The sequence below is a fragment of the Oncorhynchus keta genome, chromosome 26 (assembly GCF_023373465.1).
Source record: "Oncorhynchus keta strain PuntledgeMale-10-30-2019 chromosome 26, Oket_V2, whole genome shotgun sequence".
NCBI lineage: Eukaryota > Metazoa > Chordata > Actinopteri > Salmoniformes > Salmonidae > Oncorhynchus > Oncorhynchus keta.
The window spans coordinates 11,143,901-11,166,983 of record NC_068446.1 but is presented as its reverse complement, the minus strand read 5'-3'; the positions used below and the strand labels follow the sequence as shown (position 1 = coordinate 11,166,983).

The following is a 23,083-nucleotide window of genomic DNA, read 5'->3' as shown; positions in this document are numbered from 1 at the left end:
TCTTTGGACAAACGAAACATTTGATTACGTTATCAGCTACCTGCAACTAAACCACATTTTGTTCTACGTATTATACATGCCCAAATATGCATTGGGATGGTCGGGAATATACCAAATGGAGTACAAATCTGTGCCAAAATATCCAGTGGTCTTCTAATAAAATGTAATCACTATAAAATCATTGATCAAAAGGTGCAATCAGTAATATTTGTAATGCTCTCCAAAGGTCATTTCAATTTACGATATACATTGATATGATAACTCAAATTGTCATATTTCTCAAGCTCTGGCCATCCCTCAGCTTTATAGCAAACCAAGTGGCTTGGCTGCCATTTGGCTGAGAAGCCAATAGAATACGTAATAAATAAGTCAGACCAGAGCATGTAGCTTAATGTTGTTTATTAGTCACTACTGCATGAGCTACAGACATAAGAGGTAGATGAAGAGTGGTGGTTATTGCAAAAATATGGTGTGTTGAAATGGATTGAGACACTTCCTCCAGTGTGTGTGTGTGTGTACAGACAGACCATGGATACAAACTGAAGCCTTGACATTTAAGGTGTCGGGGAAAAGCCATGCTTTAATTTTTGATAAATGGATCAACAAATGAATTCAATAAATTTGCATAAACCTCAGAAGCAGAACAAGGAAAGATTCCTTATTGTCCCCAATTATGGTTAGTATAGACATGCAACACATGGAGTGGGCAGCACTTTATAGAGCATTGACAGCACCAAACAGATGAGTAAAAAAAGCCATGGAAACCAAGGGGAATGTTCACTTGGACGTCTTTAGTCAGACACATCTATGTACACACACACTCACATCAGAATAATCGCCACCGTACACTCATACAGATCATATCCCTAATTGTCAGTTACTACATCAGACAAAAAACAACCAGAAATCCTACATCTGTAGGGGATGTTATCAGACTGGACATTATTCTCTTTTTGTCAACGTTCTCCTCCCTTTCTCTACCCCCGCTCACTGGCCCTGGCTCTGAGAAAGAGCTCCCAGAAGGCCGTTGGCCGTGCTGAAGAGGTTGATGGGAGAAGAGCCGTCTGTGATCAGGGTTGACTTCAAACCCAGAGACTGGAGCAGCTTGACCTGGGAGAGGGTGGGGGAGAAAGGGAGGGAGTGGGAAAAAGAGGGGAGCGAGGGACAGAAACAGAGAGATTGAGGTAATATGATCATTTCTTCTTTACGTTATAACTGATTGAATAAGATCCTGTGTTCCAGTATCCTAAATGGTATTTTATAATGTCTTGTCACGCCAATATAGCTAATTTAATTAAATTCAGATTGGGTGGGAGAAAGTAAACCCTGCTCAGTAAAACATTACTGTAAAATAAAACATTAGATTGATTCTGACCCCGAGCTTAAAGATTCTCCAGGTGCCATTTTTATTCAGACAAATGTATTGTGTAGCACAAATATGACGGCATTATGGTATGTAAGGAATTACGTACCTGTAGCTCGGGGCCGGCTCTGGCCATCTCCTTCAGGGTGTCGGCGCCGATACTGTCCACCAGCTTTTTAAAGCGGTTGCTCTCTATCTCAGCCAGCTTCTGCTGTTTCTCCACTTCCAAACGATCCATTGCTGACTTATAGTTTAGCTCCTGCTCCCTCGCCTTGGACAGACGGTCCAGCTCGCCCTCCTGCACACAGAATTATAGGTCAGCTACACATAGTATGTGAACCTTTCAGCATTACACAATGTAGAACACCTTCACACACACACACACACACACACACACACGTGAACTACTTTTTGTGTACCTTAAGAATTATACAATGTACAACACTGTCGACCATACACACGCAGCATAGTGAGAGGATACCTACAGCCTCAATCCGCTGGGCCTCAGCCTTCAGTTTAGCCTCGTTGACTGCCGCCTCTCCCTGGATACGGGCTGCCTCTGCTCTGGACTGGGCCTCTGCCTTGGCTGCCCCTGTACTCTCCACCGCCGCACTGCAACACAACGACACACCTTTAGATTTGGTATTGTGTCAGGATCCCCATTAGCTGTTGCAAAAGCAGCAGATACTCTTCCTAGGCTCCACACAAAACATGACATAACAGAGCATTAGACAATAGCTTAAGGACAGAACTACATACAAAAAAAAAAGTATTACAAAAAGGCACACAGCCTACATATCAATACACACAAACCAGGTCAAATAGGGGAGAGGCGTTGTGCCGTGAGATGTTGCTTTAGCGTTTTTTTTTAAACCAGGTTTGCTTTTCACTTGAGCAATATGAGATGGAACAGAGATCCATGCAAAAATGGCTCGATATAATACTGTATGAATTCTTGAATTTGGGGACAGTGAAAAGACCCCTGGTGGCATGTCTGGTGGGGTAAGTGTGGGTGTCAGAGCTGTATGTAAGTTGACTATGCAAACAACTTGGGATTTCCGACATTAACATTTCTTATAAAAATAAGTAGTGATGCAGGCAGTCTCTCCTCAACGCTTAGGCAAGAGAGACTGGCATGCATAGTATTTATATTAGCCCTCTGATTACAATGAATAGTAAAATGTGCTGCTCTGTTCTTGGCCAGCTGCAGCTTAACTACGTCTTTCCTTGCAGCACTCGACTGGACAATAATCAAGAGAAGACTAAACTAGAGCCTACAGGACTTGCTTTTTGGAGTGTGGTATCAAAAAAAGCAGAGAAACTCCATTACAGACAGACCTCTCCCCATCTTTACAACCATTGAACCTATATGTTTTGACCATGACCATTTACAATCTAAGGTAACGCCAAGTAATTTAGTCTCCTCAACTTCTTCAAGAGCCACACCATTCATTACCAGATTCAGCTGAGGTCTAGAACTTAGGGAATGATTTGTACCAAATACAATGCTCTTAGTTTTAGAGATGGCCACCCATTCCAAAACAGACTGCAACTCTTTGTTAAGGGTTTCAGTAACTTAATTAGCTGTGGTTGCTGATGCGCATATGGTTGAATCAGCATACATGGACACACATGCTTTGTTTAATGCTAGTGGCAGGTCATTGGTAAAAAATAGAAAAGAGTAGAGGGCCTAGAGAGCTGCCCTGCGGTACACAACACTTTACAAGTTTGACATTAGAGAAGCTTCCATTAAAGAAAACCCTCTATAACTCTGAATCCATGATATGGATTGAAAAGCCATTCACAAATTTAACAGGTCATGGTCAATAATATCAAAGGCTACACTTAAATCTAACAGTACAGCTACCACAATCTTATTATCCATTTCTTTCAACCAGTCAGTCATTTGTGTCAGTGCAGTATATGTTGAGTGCCCTTCTCTATAAGCATCCTGAATGTCTGTTGTTAATCGTTTATAGAGAAACAGCATTGCATTTGGTCAAACAGTTTGCTAAGAGCTGGCAGCACGCTTATAGGTCTGATGTTAGAAACAGTAAAGGCCGCTGTACCACTCTTGGGACTTTGGCTTCCCTCCAGCCCTGAGGACAAAAACATTCCTCTAAACTCAGATTAAAGATGACAGATAGCTAGTGGCTATAGAGTTTTCAACCACAGTTTTTCAATTCCAGCAATCCATAGAGCTGTAAAAGTTCTACAGTCAGTTTCTTAACAGGTGCATTTTTAACAATAAATTGGAAGAAGCAATTTCATCAAGTGCAGTGTCCGGATGCTCCTCATTAATCACAATCAGACAAACAAATATTTTTAACATCATCCACATAAGAGTCACAGCAAAACCTTTTGTATGATACACTATTTTAGTCCCAGCTGTTGGAACTTTGGCTTTCCTGGTTATAGCCACGATATTGTGATCACCTCATTTGATGGGTATACAGCTTTAGAACAAAGTTCTACAGTATTAGTAAAAACAATGTGATCGATACATGTGGATGATCTTGTTCCTGTAGTGTTTGTAAACACCCAGGTAGGTTGATTAATAACCTGAACCAGATTACAGGCACTGGTTACAGTGAGAAGCTTCCTCTTGAGCAGACATCTTGACAAAAACCAGACAATATTCAGGTCAAAGGTAGACCTCTCTGTTTACAACACATACACATTCGAGCATTTCACACACATAATTTAGATACTGACTGTTAGCACTTGGTGGCCTGTAGCAACACCCCAAAAGAAAAGGCTTAAGATGTGCCAAGTGAACCTGCAACCACCACAACACTTCAATTACACTAGGACATAGGAGAAGGCCGTCATTATAAAGACTTTGTTCTTAACTGACTTGCCTAGTTACACACACACACGAAATCAGAAGTTTACAAACACTTAGGTTGGAGTCATTAAAACTTGTTTTTCAACCACTCCACAAATTTCTTAACAAATTATAGTTTTGGAAAGTAGGTTAGGACATCTACTTTGTGCATGACACAAGTCATTTTTCCAACAATTGTTAACAAATTACAATTAAATAAGATTATTTCACTGTATCACAATTCCAGTGGGTCAGAAGTTTACATTACATTACATTTAAGTTTACATACACTAAGTTGACTGTGCCTTTAAAATTCCAGTAAATTATGTCACGGCTTTAGAAGCTTCTGAGAGGCTAATTGACATCATTTGAGTCAATTGGAGGTGTACCTGTGGATGTATTTCAAGGCATACCGTCAAACTCAGTGCCTCTTTGCTTGACATCATGGGAAAATCAAAAGAAATGAGCCAAGACCTCAGTTATTGACCAAATACTTATTTTCCACCATAATTTGCAAATAAATTCATTACAAATCCTACGATGTGATTTTTTCCCCCCTTTTTTTCTCATTTTGTCTGTCATAGTTGAAGTGATGGAAATTACAGGCCTCTCAACTTAAGTGGGAGAGCTTGCACAATTGGTGGCCGACTAAATACTAAGCACCCCCCCCCACTGTATATGTATATATCTTGCAGCCTGCTGGCTCCACCCCAGAGCCTTATATGGACTTCTTGCCCCCAACGAGTGGATCATTAAGCCAGGGAGTACTGGGGGATAAAAGAGGGAGCGGCCTGCACAAAGGGGCAGAGAATGGAGAGTGAAGTGTGCATGTGTGTTACGGAGAGTGAAGTGTGTGTTACGGAGAGTGAAGGATGTGTTGTGGAGAGTGTGAGAAGAAAGATTTACACCCCCCCCCACTCCCCTCGTGTACCGAACCGGATTGGCTGAGGACCTGAGTTCTTAGATTACTCCTGCAGAACGGAACAGACAACGAGAACAGATTGTGGACTGAAATAGTTGGTGAATTCCACCCAATGTGCAAAACTCCCTAATAAACTCCCCATTTGCATTATAATTATGCTACTTGTGTGTTTTGTTATTGAACTTGGTGATGTGGAAAACCCACACCCTTGAGCCTGCTACATATGGTGGAGAATGCGGCCACACCAAACCAAGCTCAATAACTAAAAACAGACAGAACACAATGGAAGCATTGGTGAAACAGCTGGTGGAGGCGAACATAGCACAGCAGGCTATGCATCGGGAACTGCTGGAGGAACAGCGTCAGCAGACAGCTCTCCTGCGATCTGAAGTCAGCCAGGTGCCACCCAGGCCGGCATAGTGGCAGGCGCAGCAGTCTCTCGTCCCAAACCCAGTAGGTTTATACTGAAGTTGGCAGAGGCTGACGACATCGCGGCTTACCGCCAAGCCTTCGAGAGGACGGCGGCTAGGATGAAAAGGCCCCGTGAGAAATGCGCCAGCCTGCAAGCACCCTTCCTGTCAGGAGCGGCACAGAAGAGCTATCAGGATCTGACGGCTGACCAGTCGACGCATTACGAGTGGCTGAAAAAGTCAATCCCGCGCTGGTATAGTTACACCCTGATTAGCAGGGCACAAAGATTCCATGATTGGGCGTATAATCCTACAGCGTCCACCCTGATCGTAAATGCATGATCTAATTAGCCAACTCTTGGCCAGCCCACCTGCTGAACCACTGACACCCATCGAGAAAGTGGTCATAGATCAATTTCTACGCTCTCTCCAATGTGTGTTGGTGTTGGTCCCCACCTCAGAATGTACGTTTTTGGCACGATGGAATGGGCCATACGAAGTCCTTGAGAAAGTGGCTGAAGTTACCTATAGGGTCAGACAGCCGGGACGTAAGCATCTGACCCAGATTTACCATGTGAATTTTCTAAAGAAATGGGAACACAAATGATGTACTCTATTTCCCCGAAGAAGGCTACCACAGAGACCAAGCCGGCGGAGGTGTCACTGGGGGAGCAGCTGAGCACAGAAGCAGGAGCTGAGAGAGTTGGTCGGCCGGAACCAGGAAGTGTTCTCCAGTGAACCAGGACACACCGATCTGGTACAGCACAGAATCATCACCGAACCCGGGAAAAAGGTGAAGTTGAGACCCTACCGCATACCGGAAGCAAGGGGAGTAGCCGTCAGGACGGAGGTAAAAACGATGTTGAAAGCTGATACAATCGAAGAGTCAAATAGTGAGTGGTGCAGCCCCATAGCGTTGGTGCCAAAACCAGATGGCACCATTCACTTCTGTAATGATTTTAGACAGGTAAATGAAATCTCGAAGTTCGACGCCGACCCCATGCCCCAAACTGATGAATTAATAGAACAACTCAGGACCGCCCGATTTATCAGCACGCTCGACCTGACAAAGGGTTATTGGTATGTGCCCTTAACTCCCGAGGCCCCTGGCGGGCTGTTCCATTACAAGAAGCTTCCCTTTGGGTTGCACGGGGCCCGGGCCACCTTCCAGAGGTTGATGGACCGAATTCTCCATCCCCATCGTGAGTACGCGGTGGCCTACATCGATGATATTGTGATCCATGGGAGCGAGTGGGAGACTCATCTAAACCAGGTGAGTGCGGTACTGCAGGCCTTACGGGAGGCGGAGCGAACAGCAAACCCAAAGAAATGTTGGCTCGGCCTGCTAGAGGCTGAGTAACCTGGGGGTACACGACCGGGAGGGGATGTGTCAAATGCCAGGTGAAGAAAATGGAGGCAATTCAGGACTGGCCCCTCCCCCTCACCAAGAAGAGATACACACGTTTGTGGGGTTGACTAGTTACAACCGGAGATTTATTCCTCACTTTGCCTCCTTAGCCAGCCTGACCAGGGGCCGTCAGGCCGCCCTGATGACATGGACAGAGGAGACAGAGAAAGCCTTCCAGAACCTAAAGGGAGCATTGTGTTCTGGACCCATGCTGGTGACCCCGGACTTCTCCAAACCAGACTGATGTGTCCAAAACAGGGGTGGGTGCCGTCCTATCACAGCTACAAGAAGGTGAGGAACACCCAGTCATGTACATTAGCCGGAAGCTGTTGCCACGGGAACAAACACGGGAGTGGTTATTGAAGGGAGATGTCTTGTGGCCACAGCTCCACCCTAATCTTCCTGTGGTTGATCTTCAATTTCTCAGAGATCATTTCCCTCACTTTGTCCTCAGACTCAATCCAGGTCTCATGTGGAGATTTGGCAATTCCGTCCCGAACCATGTTATTCCACCTTGATTGTCCCTCCCTTATCAATCATTGTTATCATGGATTCACACACAGAACTGATGTAGTCTCGCAATGACTTACAGATTGCGGTCATCTTGCCTTTCTCCTGTTTCAACTCATCGAGCTGACCCTGGGAAAACGGCAAACTGTTCTTCAGGTCCTGGACCTCTCTGGTCAGGTTGTCCATTCTTTTATTAGTTGAATCCACCAATATTTGGACAAAACACATGAAGCGGGGGGAGGGAAAACTGATCCTAGATCTGTACCTCGGGGAAACTTCACCATAGCGCCACAGATCTAACCTTGGCATTCACACAAAAGCTACATTATGTTAGGAACTCTGATCTAAATGTTACACGGTACAGCTTCGCATTCACACTACTAAGAACAGCATGATGCTAACGCTAGCCATGCCAATTCTAGCTCCTTGCCATAAAATTGTTCCATCGGCAAAGCTAATGTGTTAGCGTTATGCTAATGATATCCCTCTGCCATTATATTTACCAAAAGCGATGCTAACATGCATTAGTTTTAACAGCATCAATGGTCACCTGAGGGCCTCCAGCTCCAACAGCTCTTTCCTGGTCCTCTCTGCCTCCGCCTGGTCTGTGATCCTCTGCCTCTCCAGACGACCACGCGCCTCCTGCTCCAGACGCTCTGCCTCATGGCTGCAGGGAGGGAGGGAAGAGAGAAATACAAAGAGGGAGAAGAGAGAGGAACGGGGGGTTAACGCTTACCAAACAGGCAAAAACACCTCGGTGTTTGTGTCTGGTGGAAGATAGCCTAGCAATTGAGAGTGTTGGGCCAGTAACTGAAAGGTCACAAGTTCAAATCCCTGAGCCGAACTAGGTGAAAAATAAATAAGTCAATGTGCCCTTGAGCAAGGCACTTAACCCTAATTGCTGCTGTAAGCGTGCATATATACACGCCATCGATCACGTGACACCATTCATTCCTATGTGAAGACTCAATAGCGCATTGAAGCCAAATTAAGTCTTAAGATAGCGTCTCATGTGCAGCTTGAGCTACTCCAGGAAGTGAGTTGCAGGCTAGCTCAATGCTGCCCAGTCCCATTAAATAACTCAAATTGAAGGCAGACAGTGGTACTGCAGGCTGCCATTAGTAAATAAATTATTCTAACTTTTTCTGTAATGAGATTTATATCTGTGGTATTAGAAGCAATTATTGGTACCATGATTGTCTTCAAATTATTAAAAACAAATTCAAAGATTGACATTTTTCCATTCACTAGAATGGGGGGGACCCTGTTTTGGGCTTACAATGCCTGCAGTACCACGGTTGGCCTTGAACATCGATGGCTTCAGAGGTGGCATTCGTTCTCCCCTGGTGCGCGTGTGTGTGTCATGTGTCATGTGTCCTACCGTGCGGCAGCCTCCTGGGAGTTGGTGGTGATCTCGATGGCCAGCTGGACACTCTTCTGCAGGGCATCTCTGGTTCTCTGGTCCACCGGCTCCACTGACTGAATGTCCACACTGCTGATGACCAGACTGTTCTGGTGGAAGCGCAGGCTGGGACGCACTGCCAGCTTGTCATCAAAGCCAAACACAGAGGAGCAGATGATCCGGTTGGAGTTCTGTAGAGTGGAGGGCGTTAAAGAGGTTAAAGCGTGGTGGTGTTATTGTAGTCTTTGAATCAATTGGCTTACGGTCTCCAAAGCGACGTATAGGCCAACCTAACTACGATCGCCAAGGGCTGGAGGCCATGTAGAATTAAAAAGTGTATTAAAAAAAAAAAGCCAGAAAAGTGCCGATTTAGACGATTAAAGTGTGGACGGACCTTGTGAAAGTCGTCAAACTGCACGGAGGCGACGGCTCCTCTGACGCGGGAGGCGATGGCTTTACAGGCGTCGCCCACAAAGTCAGGCACCGAGAACAGAGCCGCAGCCTGGGACGGGTCCGCGGGAGACTTCAGGTCAAAGTGCCTGAGTGAGTGAGAGAAAGAGAGGAGGTAGAGATATTAAATACATCAGCTGGCCTACAGACTAGACTAAGGACACCAAATTGCAGAGGATCCTCAAACAAGCACACGTCGTCGTCCCCCACCCACAAACCCTACCAGTTGTAGCTGAGCTGCAGCTGCAGGCGTGCGTGGTCGGCCGTCTCTATGGTGATGATGTCAGTGAAGAAGTCCGGCCCCAGCAGCAGACACACGGCCTTGATGACGTTGGCCCTCTTGGGCTTGTCCCCTGACAGGGAAAGCACGGTGAACTGCTCATCAGGACCCAACATTACCATCTCTGGCCCAAACACCACCCTGAGAGAGGGGAGGGAGAAAAGTAGGGAGGGAGGACAAGACAGGAGAGGGGGTGGGGAGAGAGAGGGAGGGCGAAAGGGAAAATGTAACACTAGGGACCCAATGTTGCTCTGGTCAAAAGTAGTGCACTATATAGGGAATAGGGTGCCATTTGGAATGCAGACCTGGGCTAGTATACGGGTTATTTCTGGACAGGGCCAGTGCCTCCACATCCGGCTGTCTGTCAGCCATGTTTACCTGGCCTTCTTCTCCCTGTAGTCGTAGACCTGCACGGCAGCGTTGTGGGGCACCCTGTAGGACACCACCTTGGTCTTGTCCCGGTCCTTCATCTCCACTTCCTTGCTGCGGTCCGAGCGGTCAGCCAGGGGGTCCTTTGTGGAGGCCAGGAGGGTCTCAACATTCTGAGGCAGATTCTTCGCCCACAGCTCCTCGTCCTGCGTCAGCATGTAGGTGTGGCCAATCACAGCACGGACCTAGAACCAGGCAGCCAATGGGGGAGAGGGATGATGAGGTGGGTGGGGATTTAAGGCTGAGAAATAAACAGGTGAATGGATTCTCTGGATCACTCGAATCAGGTGTTTTAGTGTACGTCCCAAATGGCCCCCCTACAGTACATGGTGCACTAGTTTTGACCAGAGTCCTATGGGCCCTGGTCAATAGTGTACTATATCATAGGCACCCGAGCAATGGAGCAGGTGCAATCCCACTTTTTTTTAAACCAGAAAATTATTAATTGGGAATGTCATTTTCAATGATTAATAATGTTTCGAGCTATTCTATATTAAAATACATATGTCGATGTTATATAATAATTAAAGCTGCAATATGTAACTTTTTGGGCGACCTGACCAAATTCACATAGAAGTGAGAGTTACAGATAGATCTGTCATTCTCACTGAAAGCAAGTCGAAGGGGTAGATCTGTTCCATGTGCACTACTTCTATGCTTCCTGTTAAGTTTTGTTTTTGAGTCTTTGACTTTCGATTTTGTACAACAGCTTCAAACAGAAAAATGTAATATTTTTGGTTACTGAAAATACATATTTCACAAACAAAAATTAGGCAAACTATTAGAATTTTAGCAGCCAGGAAACAGTGGAGTGATTTCTACATACTGCATTTCGCACACCCTCCCCTGTCGCCTCGAGATGAAAGTTTTGCTTCCCTCCCGCATGCCACTGTTTTGGTTCAGTGCCGTTAGAAAACACTAGTTGCACCACTGGTGTTTAAAATTAATCAAATGTATTGTGTCGTACAGCAGGTCAGCCACCAGGGGGAGACTCGTCGATACATCGAGGCGATGGCTCCATCTGCTGGACGTGCCATGTCTCGACGGGTGCTCCGGCCAGGACTAATTGGGGCTGATTGGGAGTTTGTGAGTAATCACATTCTGCATTTGCATCATATTTTTCCCACATTAAAAATAAATAAAATAAAAATCGGTTAAAATGTTTTCATTCGGTTACAAAAGTAACAGTAACTGAGCCCCATATGCATGCAGAACGTAGCCACTTTGCAGTTATAACCTGGAAGCCAGTGCAGCTGGTTGTTTTAATCTTTTGCAGTAATTTATTTCAGGTTGGCATTTATTGAGATGGCTCATGTAATGGAAGCAGCTCTGCAGAATGGTCAATAGCTGGCAAAGCCACAAAGTCATGAAATCAGATTTTAAACCTAACTCTAACCACACTGCTAACCCAAACACCTTAATGAAGACTAAAAAGCACATTTTTGTTCTAATGAATTTTAACGATAATAGTCCATTTTGACTATGCAGCTGACCCATCTAGCGGAAATCACTCAGTTCTGCTTCCAGGGCCAGACTCATTACAAAAATATCAAAAAATGAATCTGGCAAAGGACTGTGTCAAAATGGTTGCGGAGCTGTCAGCAGAACATTGACTTCCCCCCCAACCTAAACATGGACTTACAGAAGCGTACAGTAGGCCTACTTCAATGCAAAAGATTAACCGTTTACCTGTTAAATTTGACTGTATATTATAAACCGCGGTGCCTATGGGATTGCAAAACATGACATAAGCTTGACTAAAACTTGACTAGGTCCAATTAAGTGAGTGATGCACATGGTAATGTGTTGTATGGCTACTTCAGGAATATGAACTCGTCACAAGCCAGAAAAGGTGAGGAATTTATTCTGCAATGCTTATGAAAATAAATAGGAAGATTCCCATGTCTTATTTTAGATTAAAAACATGTTTAAAATATTTTTGCTCTTCTCACTAACAGCAAAATGGCTGAATTCTTGTTTATGCTTTCCTGCTTTTAATTTTCATAACCCCCCCCATTTTCACTTACTTGCCAGCTTTCAGTACAATATTTCAACCACTAGTCGATGTGCATGCACATGGTCTAAAGTTTCCAGAGAGGTGAGCACATTCTCACATCGAAATTGTTTTAATATAAATGCCAACTTTTGTGTGACAACTGGAGCACGCACATGTCGGGGTATATTTTGTACATAAGCACAGTTTATAAATGGAGGCCCCTGGTCCCCAAGACATGGAGAGATACTGTCCACTAGAAGGAATGTGAGCGCCTTTTACCATCTAGTTCAACCGTGAGCTACGGCTCTTAAGATGGTGGGTTCAATCCCAGTGCTAGGCACTTGTTTACATTTTTTCTGTTTTAACAGCCCATCTCAAACCTCAACCAGTCGGAATTAATGTAAAAAAATGTACTGTCAAGTTCTGTTTAACCTAGCCCTAACCTTATCAGTCAAAATGACTGGCTAAACTTAACGGTTGAGTTGCCATTTGGGACGTAGCCCGTCTTCAAATCATTCAGCTGGGTAAAAACTCACCTTTCCTGTCTTGATGTCTCGGACATAGATCCCTTCGTTCTCGTCCAATGGGATGGCCTGTCGCCGTAGCATCACCTCCACGGCAGCCGGGGGGACGTACTCGATTGGTCCACGTAGCATCCAGCGGTCACCGGGGCGACGTTGGACTCCACCCCTCCGGGAGAGCTTGGCCCTCTCCTCCTCCTCTTCCTCCTCTTCTTGCTGGCAGAGAGGAGAGGAGGAGGGAAAGAGAGAATGAAGGAGAGAGGAGGAGAGTGGGGGAAAATGAGAGAGAGAAAGGTCTATATTGAATGGATTGTGTACCTGCCAAACCAGTCAGTCCTGTTAAGGATTGTTGTTGTATTTGACTAAGGTCCATTTGTTTCCCCTCCCATCTGCATTTAAATTCTTCCACCATTCCCCCTCCCTCTTCCCTCACCTCCTGTGTATCTTTGAAGGCCTCTACGGCCCTCAGCAGCAGGCCCTCCTCCTCAGAGAGAATGTAAACATCCTGGGTGCCCTCCTCTAAGTGCTCCCCTGGTTGCAGGAAGAACGAACGCTCCCCCTGGGAGGAGGAGAGGAGCGAGAGCAGTGTTAAATTAAAGCTAATTGGGGAAGTGACTAAAAACTACAAAGGGCAAATGAATAAACAAATGAAGTCACTGAACTTTACTCGCCAGTGTGTAAAACAGCAATGAGTGACTAAACAAACAGATGACCAAACAAAGGAGTGTAAGACAGCGCTCTCTTTCCCAGTCTCACCTTGCACACCCTCTTCTGACCCAGCTGTGGTTTACCGTCTGGTCCCACCGGGTCCAGGATCACACAGTACTGACGGCTGCTCAGCGTGGTCACGTCGACCACTCCCACCACTTCCTCGGCAACAGACGGGATGTGTGCCTCCCGCTCCGCCATGGTAACAAGCCACTCTTCCCCAGTGCGCCGGTCCCGCCCCCCGGCGTCACGGAATGGCCGTATTGCTCGCACGTGCAGTGCTTTCTGAGAGTGAAAAGAAAAACCTGAATTTGTTTAGGCAGGTCCTACAAAACATCACAAGACTAATAACATGTATTTTCTAATGAATAGAAGAGCATATGGAGTTTAATTAGGCCTATGTTACGGGTCAGTGAAGGCCTGGCTGCGCCATTCAAATGAAATCAATAGTTCGTTATTTTGCTTATTTAAAAACAGACAAGACACCTATCCGATCACAGTCAGACATTTTATAGTAAGAATATAATGGAATATAACAGAATAAAATACAAATAATATTTTTCCCACTGAGATGTGGAACCGCTATTAATAAAAATAAAAACATTTTAAGACACATTTTGAAACATGCATTTTAATTTTTTTTTTAAATCAACGTTTCATCCCTTTCCTAACCTCACTCCACCTCGTTAGAAGCAGGCGTAGGTACTTATCTTCATGATACAGATAGAAAATAATATCCAATCCCATTTTCAAAAACACGCGAGTCTCATATTCATATTTCACAACCTCCGTGGGTTTTTGGAGTTGCTAATACGCAAGCAAAATAATAGGCCTAATCTTGATTTAGACTACATTGCATGCAACAAAAAAAAAAAAAAAAAAAAAGATATACCACCTCCACTTATTTGCCCAGCCAGAAAAACAATTAAACAAATAGCCTATACAGATGGACATTCAGTGAAACAAAATCACATTGATTTATTATCAGTCAGTGAAATAACAGGCTGTTGGTCAGGAATAGGCTTAGGCTACTAAACAACTGCGAGTGAAGAGCAAAATAATCCAACAGTTCAACTATTGGAGACCGCCAATCAAGAGGGAGGGGGAGAACAAGAGATGGTGGATGAATAAAAAATAAAGGGCAGGAGAGAGGGGAAAAGAAAAGAGAGGGAGAGAAAGGGAGGGGGAGTAAATGGTGGAGAGAGCGAGAGAGAGAAGGAGGAATGAGGAGTGATTGGTAAAGAGGGAGAGAGTGAAGGAGGGAGGGGAGTGATAGATAAAGTGAGGGTGAGAGAGAGAAGGGAGTTGTTACCTTGTCAGTGAGGATGAAAGCGTTGACAATGTCGAGGACCTCCTCATGAGCCCCTGGTAGATACGCCCCCACCTTTCTCACCTGCCACTCCTCACCTGGACAAAACACACAGGGAATCACTCAGCTAGGTAGGTGTGTGTGTGTGTGTGTGTGTGCAAATCTGTGTATGATAGCGATACGACATCTGCTACTTTTGTGTACATACATTATATGCACAATAAAAAATACAATATATGCGTCTCACCAGTGACCCTGCGGACGCCGCTCCTGTCCACGCCCTCCTTGCGCGCTCGGAGGCGGATGGCCTGGTTCTCTTTGATCACCGTGGCCTTGATGGTCTCCAGCACTGCCACCTCCTTCCTGGGGATGTACGTCCCTATGGGGAGGGTAGAGGTTAGGGGTCGGGGGTTAGAGAAGCATTATTAGGCAATCAGGCTGTGTTTTGAATCGGGTACTATATACTGTTTGGAATGTTTAAAAAAATGTATATTTGTCACATGCGCCAAATACAACAGGTGAAATGCCTTTACCCAGCAATGCAGTTAAGAAAAAAAAAAGATTAAAAAAAAGGATAAGAAATAAAAGTAACAAATAATTAAAGAGCAGCAGTATATACAAGGGGTACCGGTACAGAGGCAATGTGTACATGTAGGTAGAGTTATTAATGTGACGATGCATAGATAATAACAGAGTAGCACCAGCAATGCAAATAGTCTGGGTAGCCATTTGATTAGATGTTCAGGAGTCTTATGGCTTGGGGGTAAAAGCTGTTTAGAAGCCTCTTGGACCTAGACTTGGCGCGCCTGTACCACTTGCCATGCGGTAGCAGAGAGAACAGTCTGACTAGGGTGGAATGCACTACGTTTCTTGCATACTACTTTCTTCTACTACTTGTTATTTTTTATTGATATTTGTACTGCATTGTTGAGGGAGTATTTCACTGCACCCTTTATACCTGCTGTAAACTGTGTACGCGATTAATCAAATTGGATTAGACTTCAACAAGTCAAATTAGAAAAATTGAAAGAGCACTAGTCATCTTGTTAAATCAATGCTCTGATTTGGTAAAAAAAAAAATATATACACATTTATCAATATGACCCCTGTAAGGGCCGAAGTAAATTGTAATGGATGTGTTAGGAGTAGTACCCAGAGAACTCACCTGGCCCTTCGAACAGCCACTCGTCTCCAGCCACCCTCTTCTCTCCCCCCACCTCCTCAAAGTCGAGCAGAGCCTGAAGTCGCAGGGCGGTGTCTGGGTAGACGATCTGCAGCACTGTCACGTGCTGGGAGATATATAGATATATTATATAAATACATACATACATACTTGAAGTCAGAAGTTTGCATACACTTTGTTTGAAGTCATTAAAACCTGTTTTTCAACCACTCCACAAAATTCTTGGTAATAACAAACTATAGTTTTGGCAAGTCCGTTAGGACATCTACTTTGTGCATGACAAGTCATTTTTCCAACAATTGTTAAGACAGATTATTTCACTGTATCACAATGGGTGGGTCAGAAGTTTATATACACTAAGTTGACTGTTCCTTTAAACAGCTTGGAAAATTCCAGAAAATTATGTCATGGCTTTAGAAGCTTCTGACAGGCTAATTGACATCATTCGAGTCAATTGGAGGTGTATCTGTGGATGCATTTCAAGGCCTACAAACTCAGTGCCTCTTTGCTTGACATCATGGGAAAAATCAAAAGAAATCAGCAAAGACCTCAGAAAAAAAATTGTAGACCTTCACAAGTCTGGTTCATCTTTGGGAGCAATTTCATAACCTGAAAGGCCACTCAGCAAGGAAGAAGCCACTGCTCCAAAACCGCCATAAAAAAGCCAGACTACGGTTTGCAACTGCACATGGGGACAAAGATTCCACTTTTTGGAGAAATGTCCTCTGGTCTGACGAAACAAAAATAGAACTATTTGGCCATAATGACCATTGTTACGTTTGGAGGAAAAAGCGGGAGGCTTGCAAGCCGAAGAACACCCTCCCAACCGTGAAGCACGGGAGTGGCAGCATCATGTTGTGGGGGTGCTTTGATGCAGGAGGACCTGGTGCACTTCACAAAATAGATGGCATCATGAGAAACAAATTATGTGGATATATTGAAGCAACATCAAGACATCAGTCAGGAAGTTAAAGCTTGGTCTTCCAAATGAACAATGACCCCAAGCACACTTCCAAAGTTGTGGCTTAAGTTGTGGCCAATGGCTTAAGGACAACAAAGTCAAGGTATTGGAGTGGCCATCACAAAGCCCTGACCTCAAACCTCTAAAAAAAAAAAAATTGTGGGCAGAACTGAAAAAGCATGTGCGAGCAAGGAGGCCGACACACCTGACTCAGTTACTCCAGCTCTGTCAGGAGGAATGGGCCAACATTCACCCAACTTATTGTGGGAAGCTTGTGGAAGGCTACCCGAAACATTTGACCCAAGTTAAACAATTTAAAGGAAATGCTACCAAGTACTAATTGAGTGTATGTAAACTTCTGACCCACTGGGAATGTGATGAAATAAATTAAAGCTGAAATAAATAATTCTCTCTACTATTATTCTGACATTTCACATTCTGGAAAGAAAGCGGTGATCCTAACTGACCTAAAACAGGATTTTTACTAGGATTAAATGTCAGGAATTGTGAAAAACTGAGTTTAAATGTATACGGCTAAGGTGTATGTAAACTTCCAAATTAAACTATATATATATAAATAGATTAACACCCATGTAATAAGAATGGCTTCAACTCTCCAAACGTCTAATGCCTTGGCTTTAACTCTGCAGGCTAACACAGTGTAGCATGCAGGAGAACCAGGTTAGCACCCAGGTCCCAGACAGTTATATTATATTTCAAAGTGAATACCTACACTTTAGCTCAATGGGATTGTAATGGAGGTGGTTCAGTGAACCACACCTGTGTGCTGAGCAATCCCTGCACAGAGACCTGAAGACTTGCATTAGCTCCCTGCACTGCTAACACCTAGGCGTTTAGCGCTGACGTCTAACAAACAGACCGTACCTGCTGGATCTCCTCTCCAGGGTAGAGGGGGAAGGGGTCCTGGGTGAGGCGGATCTCCAGGTCCGCATGGCGAAGCTTTGCCTGTCCTGATTGGTCGAAGAGCACCTGTCCGTGGTCGTCGCGAGCAACGGGGTTGAGAACCACGCAGTAGTGGCGAGGAGGGACCATGGTCATTCGCACAGGGGAGAACAGTACTCTGGGAAGGAGGACACAATAGTCACCTATGGACTGAAATACTAGTCTACACAGATACTGTACATACTGAGTGTAAACGTGTTTGTACATGGCATATGTTTACTAACCTAAACCTGTAAACAAACATCTAGAATGCACCACCTACTTCCACTCTAGCAATGTAATAAACCTCTATGCACCTGTTCATGTGTATGCATGTGTGAGTAATCATATGTTTAAACCAGCCACAGAGGAGCACATATGGATTTAATCTGGGTAAATGTGATATTTGGCAACATTCAAAGTGTCAGATAAATGACAGATAAACGCACCAACACACACACTCCTCACCTCTCATTGTCCTGTCTGATGTAGGTGAGCGGTCCAATCTCCACACGGGCGATATTGGTGTTTTGGTCCAGGACATGGATGTAGTGGTGGGGCGGAACACGGATGATTGACGCATCTACCAGCCCCTCAAATTTCATCCCGCCTGAGCTCCCGCCATTCATGGATATCATCTGGAATGGCCGGAGTGGAGAGGGTTAATGGGTATATTCAGTGATGTGAAACGTTCCGAAATATAATTAATAGAGCTGGCACGATTTCCTATTCTATCTGTTCTACACGATACTTGTCTATCTGAAAAGTTCTGTAATGTTATGTCCTCCAGAACAGGCCCCTGAAGTAGCCTGCGCTACTACCTAAAGGAGGCACTGGCCATATTCGAGAGCATCAAACCCGTGATGGATCATAGGTCAATTGTGACAGACTGACCGACAAATAATATTGAGCAGTTAATTATGATGCAAGGTTAGTCCGTTTCGACCCACCTTTAATGTCAACTGCAATGTCGAACACGCCCACTGACACGCCCACTCATTGGGTGGATCTCAATCTCTCCCGCCGACTGTAGCCATCTTACCATAAGTGGAATGCACTGACTGCAAGTTCCTCTGGATGAGTCTGTTAAATGCCCAAAATGTAAAACGTTTCTCCCTTTCTTGCCTCTCGTCTTTCGGTGATTCTGATCTGAAGGGAGTCGACCAGGTGAAAGCTGATCCCCCATTAGGAATCCATTATCTAGCTCTCCTCTCAAGCAGCTTCTCGCTCTGCTATTTTGAAACACTTGTGTAAGAACACGTGCCAAGAATTTGATTGGCTCCAAGCCTACTTCTGGACTAAAAATATATATATGTACACAATGGGGGCTAAAGAGAACAAAAACTGAAGTACTACATGTCTCTTTTTATATGACAAACCTATGGACACTCCCACCATGTACACACACACCTGTCATTTACACAAATCTGAGCCAAACATGACAAATCGGTCATACAGGCACACCTTTCACAAACCGGCACGCCCAATACTATTTCTCTATACATTCCAGTGCCTCCACCCACTAAAGAACTATCAAGCAAGAGGGACAGTACACATACAGTGGGGCAAAAAAGTATTTAGTCAGCCACCAATTGTGCAAGTTCCATGACACCAAAAGCACATATTGTACACACAATGTCAAGCGTAAGTGTTGGTTCAGGAAAGTTAGTGGCAGTGGACGCATAAATTCTGGCCTAATGGCAATGGCTAAATGTCATTACACTTTTTTGTTGTTGTGTAACACATGTCTCTTTCCATTCACCACTGTTTGGAGGCTGGAAATATGTTTTGAGAGGACGAATGTGTGCGTGTAGTAAAGGAGCTCATCGACGTGATTGTTTGACAATCGGGTGACAACATCATGACTGGTTGTGTTTGTGTCACACTCAAAGGTAATACATTTTAAAAGTTAAATGACAAAGCTTTACGACTAGGCCCACAGAGATCCTATTGAACTAATCGGGATTCTATATGTAACTCTGACTCGGCACATACGCCAGCTTGTGCACACATACTGTAGGACGGTGTGTCAAACTTTGTGTGCTGCTTTTTTTGACCAGGTCTTTCTTGTTAAAGGGATTCTTTGGATCCCAATGAGACTAACCTTGGTGCTCCCGAGTGGCACAGCAGTCTAAGGCACTGCATCGCAGTGCAAGAGGTGTCACCACAGACCCTGGTTCAATTCCAGGCTGTATCACAACCAGCTGTGATTGGGAGTCCCATAAGTCAGCACACAATTGGCCCAGCATCGTCTGGGTTTGGCCGGGGTAGGCCGTAATTGTAAATAAGAATGTGTTCTTAACTGACTAGCCTAGTTAAATAAAATAAAACTGCTAAAATAAATATGTCCTAGTTATTGGATTGTAGGGGGGTGTGGTTATGTTTGTGCATTCTTGAGAGTAAGAGATAGTGCTTCCTATTGAAGTGGCTTTAACAAAACAAAAATCTAGAAAAAAATAAATTGCAATTATTGCTTATGCTCCAAACCTCATCTGCCATGTGAAGTTTGCGGTCTCCACAGCAACATGTCTGGCATTGATAATGCCCTGTGTTTGAGAGGCAGAAATACATAAGTAAGTGTGTGTACAAAATAAATCTCCCTTTTAAACTGAGATTTTACCTAAGCCAGACATTCAACTTCCAGACCACAGAAAAGTTAGCCTGCCCTGTCCTACATTGAACACCACAAGGTTCCAGAAAGAGTCACAGAGCATAATGTTCATCTCTGTTGCTTATAGGCAGGGAGGAACCAAATAGATATAGTCTTTACTATCAGTGGTGTAGGAGATATGGACATAATAAAGTTTCTTTGAGGGGGCAAAGTGCATCCGTTTTACAGTGAGCTCAGTACCAGGTGATTTAGGTGTTCCCATATAGAATTAGGAAATAGAACACAAAACATTCTAGTAAAGGCTAGTTCCAATACTTTAACAGTACATTATTCAGTCCTCACTGATCCAGGCCAGGTTTCCCAAAATCATCTTAAGGCTAAATGTATCGATGAACATAGCCTTAAGATGTTTTTTGAAAACCCGGGCTCTGTGTTTCCTCGTATTGCTGTGACTAATCAACGCCAAGGAAGGATGATGCATTTCCATTTGGAAGAGTAGTCACGTTCTAGGCGTTTTATTAGCAACTTTTTAAATGTCTTGGAGAAGATTCCAGAAGTTTAGAATGTAAACCATCGACCAAATTGAGGTGTAAATGTTATTTTTTTTTAAGTTGAAAGAGCAATCTGTGAACATTCTTTGTTACTTACGCACTACCGGAGCTTTAAGGCAATCTACATTTATTAGGTCTACTTTATTGCCACTATTCAATGCACTTTAGAATGGCAACCAACTAATCTAGAGTTGGTAGCTATGATAATTTCTTACCTTTGTTGAATAATTGGGCAGATTCTTCTCCGAGCTTGGCAGAATCAAATGGTCAATGCGCTTCTCTTTTATTTTGCTTTTAATACGCTTCTGTGTGGTTGGTGGGCGTGCCGTCATTAGTTACTACAGCCACAAAGTAATAAACCCCACCTATTTCTACAATTTATCTTCATTAAAATATGATTTGAACCTAACTCCTAATAGTATAATCTTCAAGTTCATACGTTTATGCCGAAGGCAAGCCAAAAATATTTTTTTGATATAGACAGTCTGACTTTGTGTCTGGGCTATCTAATGGAAACCATGCGGAAGCAATCCCGGAAGAACGATTACAAGTGACGTGGTTTACTGGACGACAGCTGTTATTTGATCTTAATTTAACTAGGCAAGTCAGTTAAGAACAAATTCTTAATAACAACGACGATCTACCAGGGAACAGTGGGTTATGTGGACATTTTCTTACCTTGTCAGCTCGGACATTCGATCCAGCAACCTTTCAGTTTCTGGGCCAACGTTCTAACCACGAGACTACCTGCCGCCCCATTCATATATGTTCTAGATACACTTGACCATTGTAGTGTTTAGTTCCTTTTCTCTAGGAGCCTATTGGCGCAGTACTGCCACAATTTTTTTTTTAAATATAAAAACCGCGTTCAAGTGCTCGTCGGAACCAGGAAAGTCAGAAATGTCGCAGTACGTGTATAACTAGAAACAGTTAACAAATCTGAAATATCCGAAGTTCCGACTGGCAAATGAACGCAGCATAACCCTGTGGTACTACTGCAGTTTCTTTCTTACGTCATCCGTGGAGGATTTCCTCTAACGCGCCACCAATGCACTCAGTTTAAAATGCATCACTGTCAACAATTTGCTGCATCTTCGATATGGTTTGTTTTGTTTGATTTAGGCTATTCGGTTTTTTTCTATTTCTCAAAACGTCTTAACTTTCCAGTCAATCTGCAAATCTGTGGCCTATAAACATCAGATATATGCAATGCAATCTAAATGATATCAAAAACAAAAGAGCTGCTTAAAAACAATAATTGAAAACGCATAAAAAATAACTACATTTGTAGCTACACATTTACAGGTGCTCTCTGCTTAGGCTGCTAATGAAGGCGCCATGGCAACTACAATGCTGTGGAAAAGTATTTGTCCCTTCCTGATTTCTTGTTTTTTTGCACATTTGTCACACTTAAATGTTTCAGATCATCAAACAAATGTTAATATTACACAAAGATAACCCAAGTAAACTAAATGCAGTTTTTAAGTGATGATTTGATTTATTAATGGAAAAAAGCTTATCGAACCTTCATGGCCCTATGTGACAAAGTAATTGCCCCTAAACCTAATAAATAACTGGTTGTAGCGATAACTGGCAATGAGTTTTTAACATGGCTGTGGAGGAATTTGGCCCACTCTTCTTTGCAGAATTGTTTAAATTCAGCCACATTGGAGGGTTTTCGAGCATGAACCGCCTTTTTAAGGTCACACCACAGCACTGTATATAATTGTGTGATGGTGTCTATTCCACAAATGACCACCTGCTAAATCTATGACATTAAAATGTCCAATTTACTCTTTTCCATCTGACTGCCTCGTCAGCCCAGACAGGGAAGTTATACATTTGATCTCCATCATAAAAATCATCTAGACAGTATCTCACATTTCTTTTAGACTAACTCATTTGTTTAAATATTCAAATTCGATCTCCAATTGTCCCATAGTAATGAACATGAAGGGGTTGGGATAAGAGAGGTATTTGTGTTTCTCAGCCAGTCAAAATCATGAATCAGCTGGCATACATTGTATGGATATATACAAATAAATGGCAATTGAAAAAAGGTCAAACGAAAAGAAGCGCAGCTAAACTCAGCAAAAAAGAAACGTCCCTTTTTTAGGACGTTCTTGTCTTTCAAAGATAATTTGTAAAAATCCAAATAACTTCAAAGATCTTCATTGTAAAGGGTTTAAACACTGTTTTCCATGCTTGTTCAATGAACCATAAACAATTAATGAACATGCATCTGTGTAACGGTTGTTAAGACACTAACAGCTTACAGACGGTAGACAATTAAAGTCACA

At 43.7% G+C, this 23,083-nt stretch overlaps 1 protein-coding gene across 2 annotated transcripts; it reads right to left on the bottom strand.

Moving 5' to 3' along the window:
* Positions 1–560: 560 nt before the first annotated feature.
* Positions 561–21,627, bottom strand: LOC118358918 (major vault protein). Of its 2 annotated transcripts, none has more exons than XM_035736928.2 (17): positions 21,462–21,627; positions 18,090–18,259; positions 17,565–17,760; positions 15,701–15,824; positions 14,783–14,914; positions 14,539–14,633; positions 13,275–13,511; positions 12,952–13,077; positions 12,534–12,734; positions 9,951–10,186; positions 9,516–9,713; positions 9,237–9,381; positions 8,822–9,033; positions 7,991–8,107; positions 1,849–1,975; positions 1,473–1,661; positions 561–1,110 (listed from the first exon to the last, which is right to left on the bottom strand). In XM_035736928.2, exons 2-17 carry the CDS (start codon positions 18,257–18,259, stop codon positions 988–990), a joined length of 2,628 nt encoding a protein of 875 aa, XP_035592821.1. In that variant the 5' UTR covers positions 21,462–21,627; the 3' UTR covers positions 561–987. The 2 variants fall into 2 exon arrangements, with proteins under 2 accessions (XP_035592821.1, XP_035592820.1); XM_035736927.2 differs by lacking the exon at positions 21,462–21,627 and adding an exon at positions 20,999–21,165.
* Positions 21,628–23,083: the final 1,456 nt, after the last annotated feature.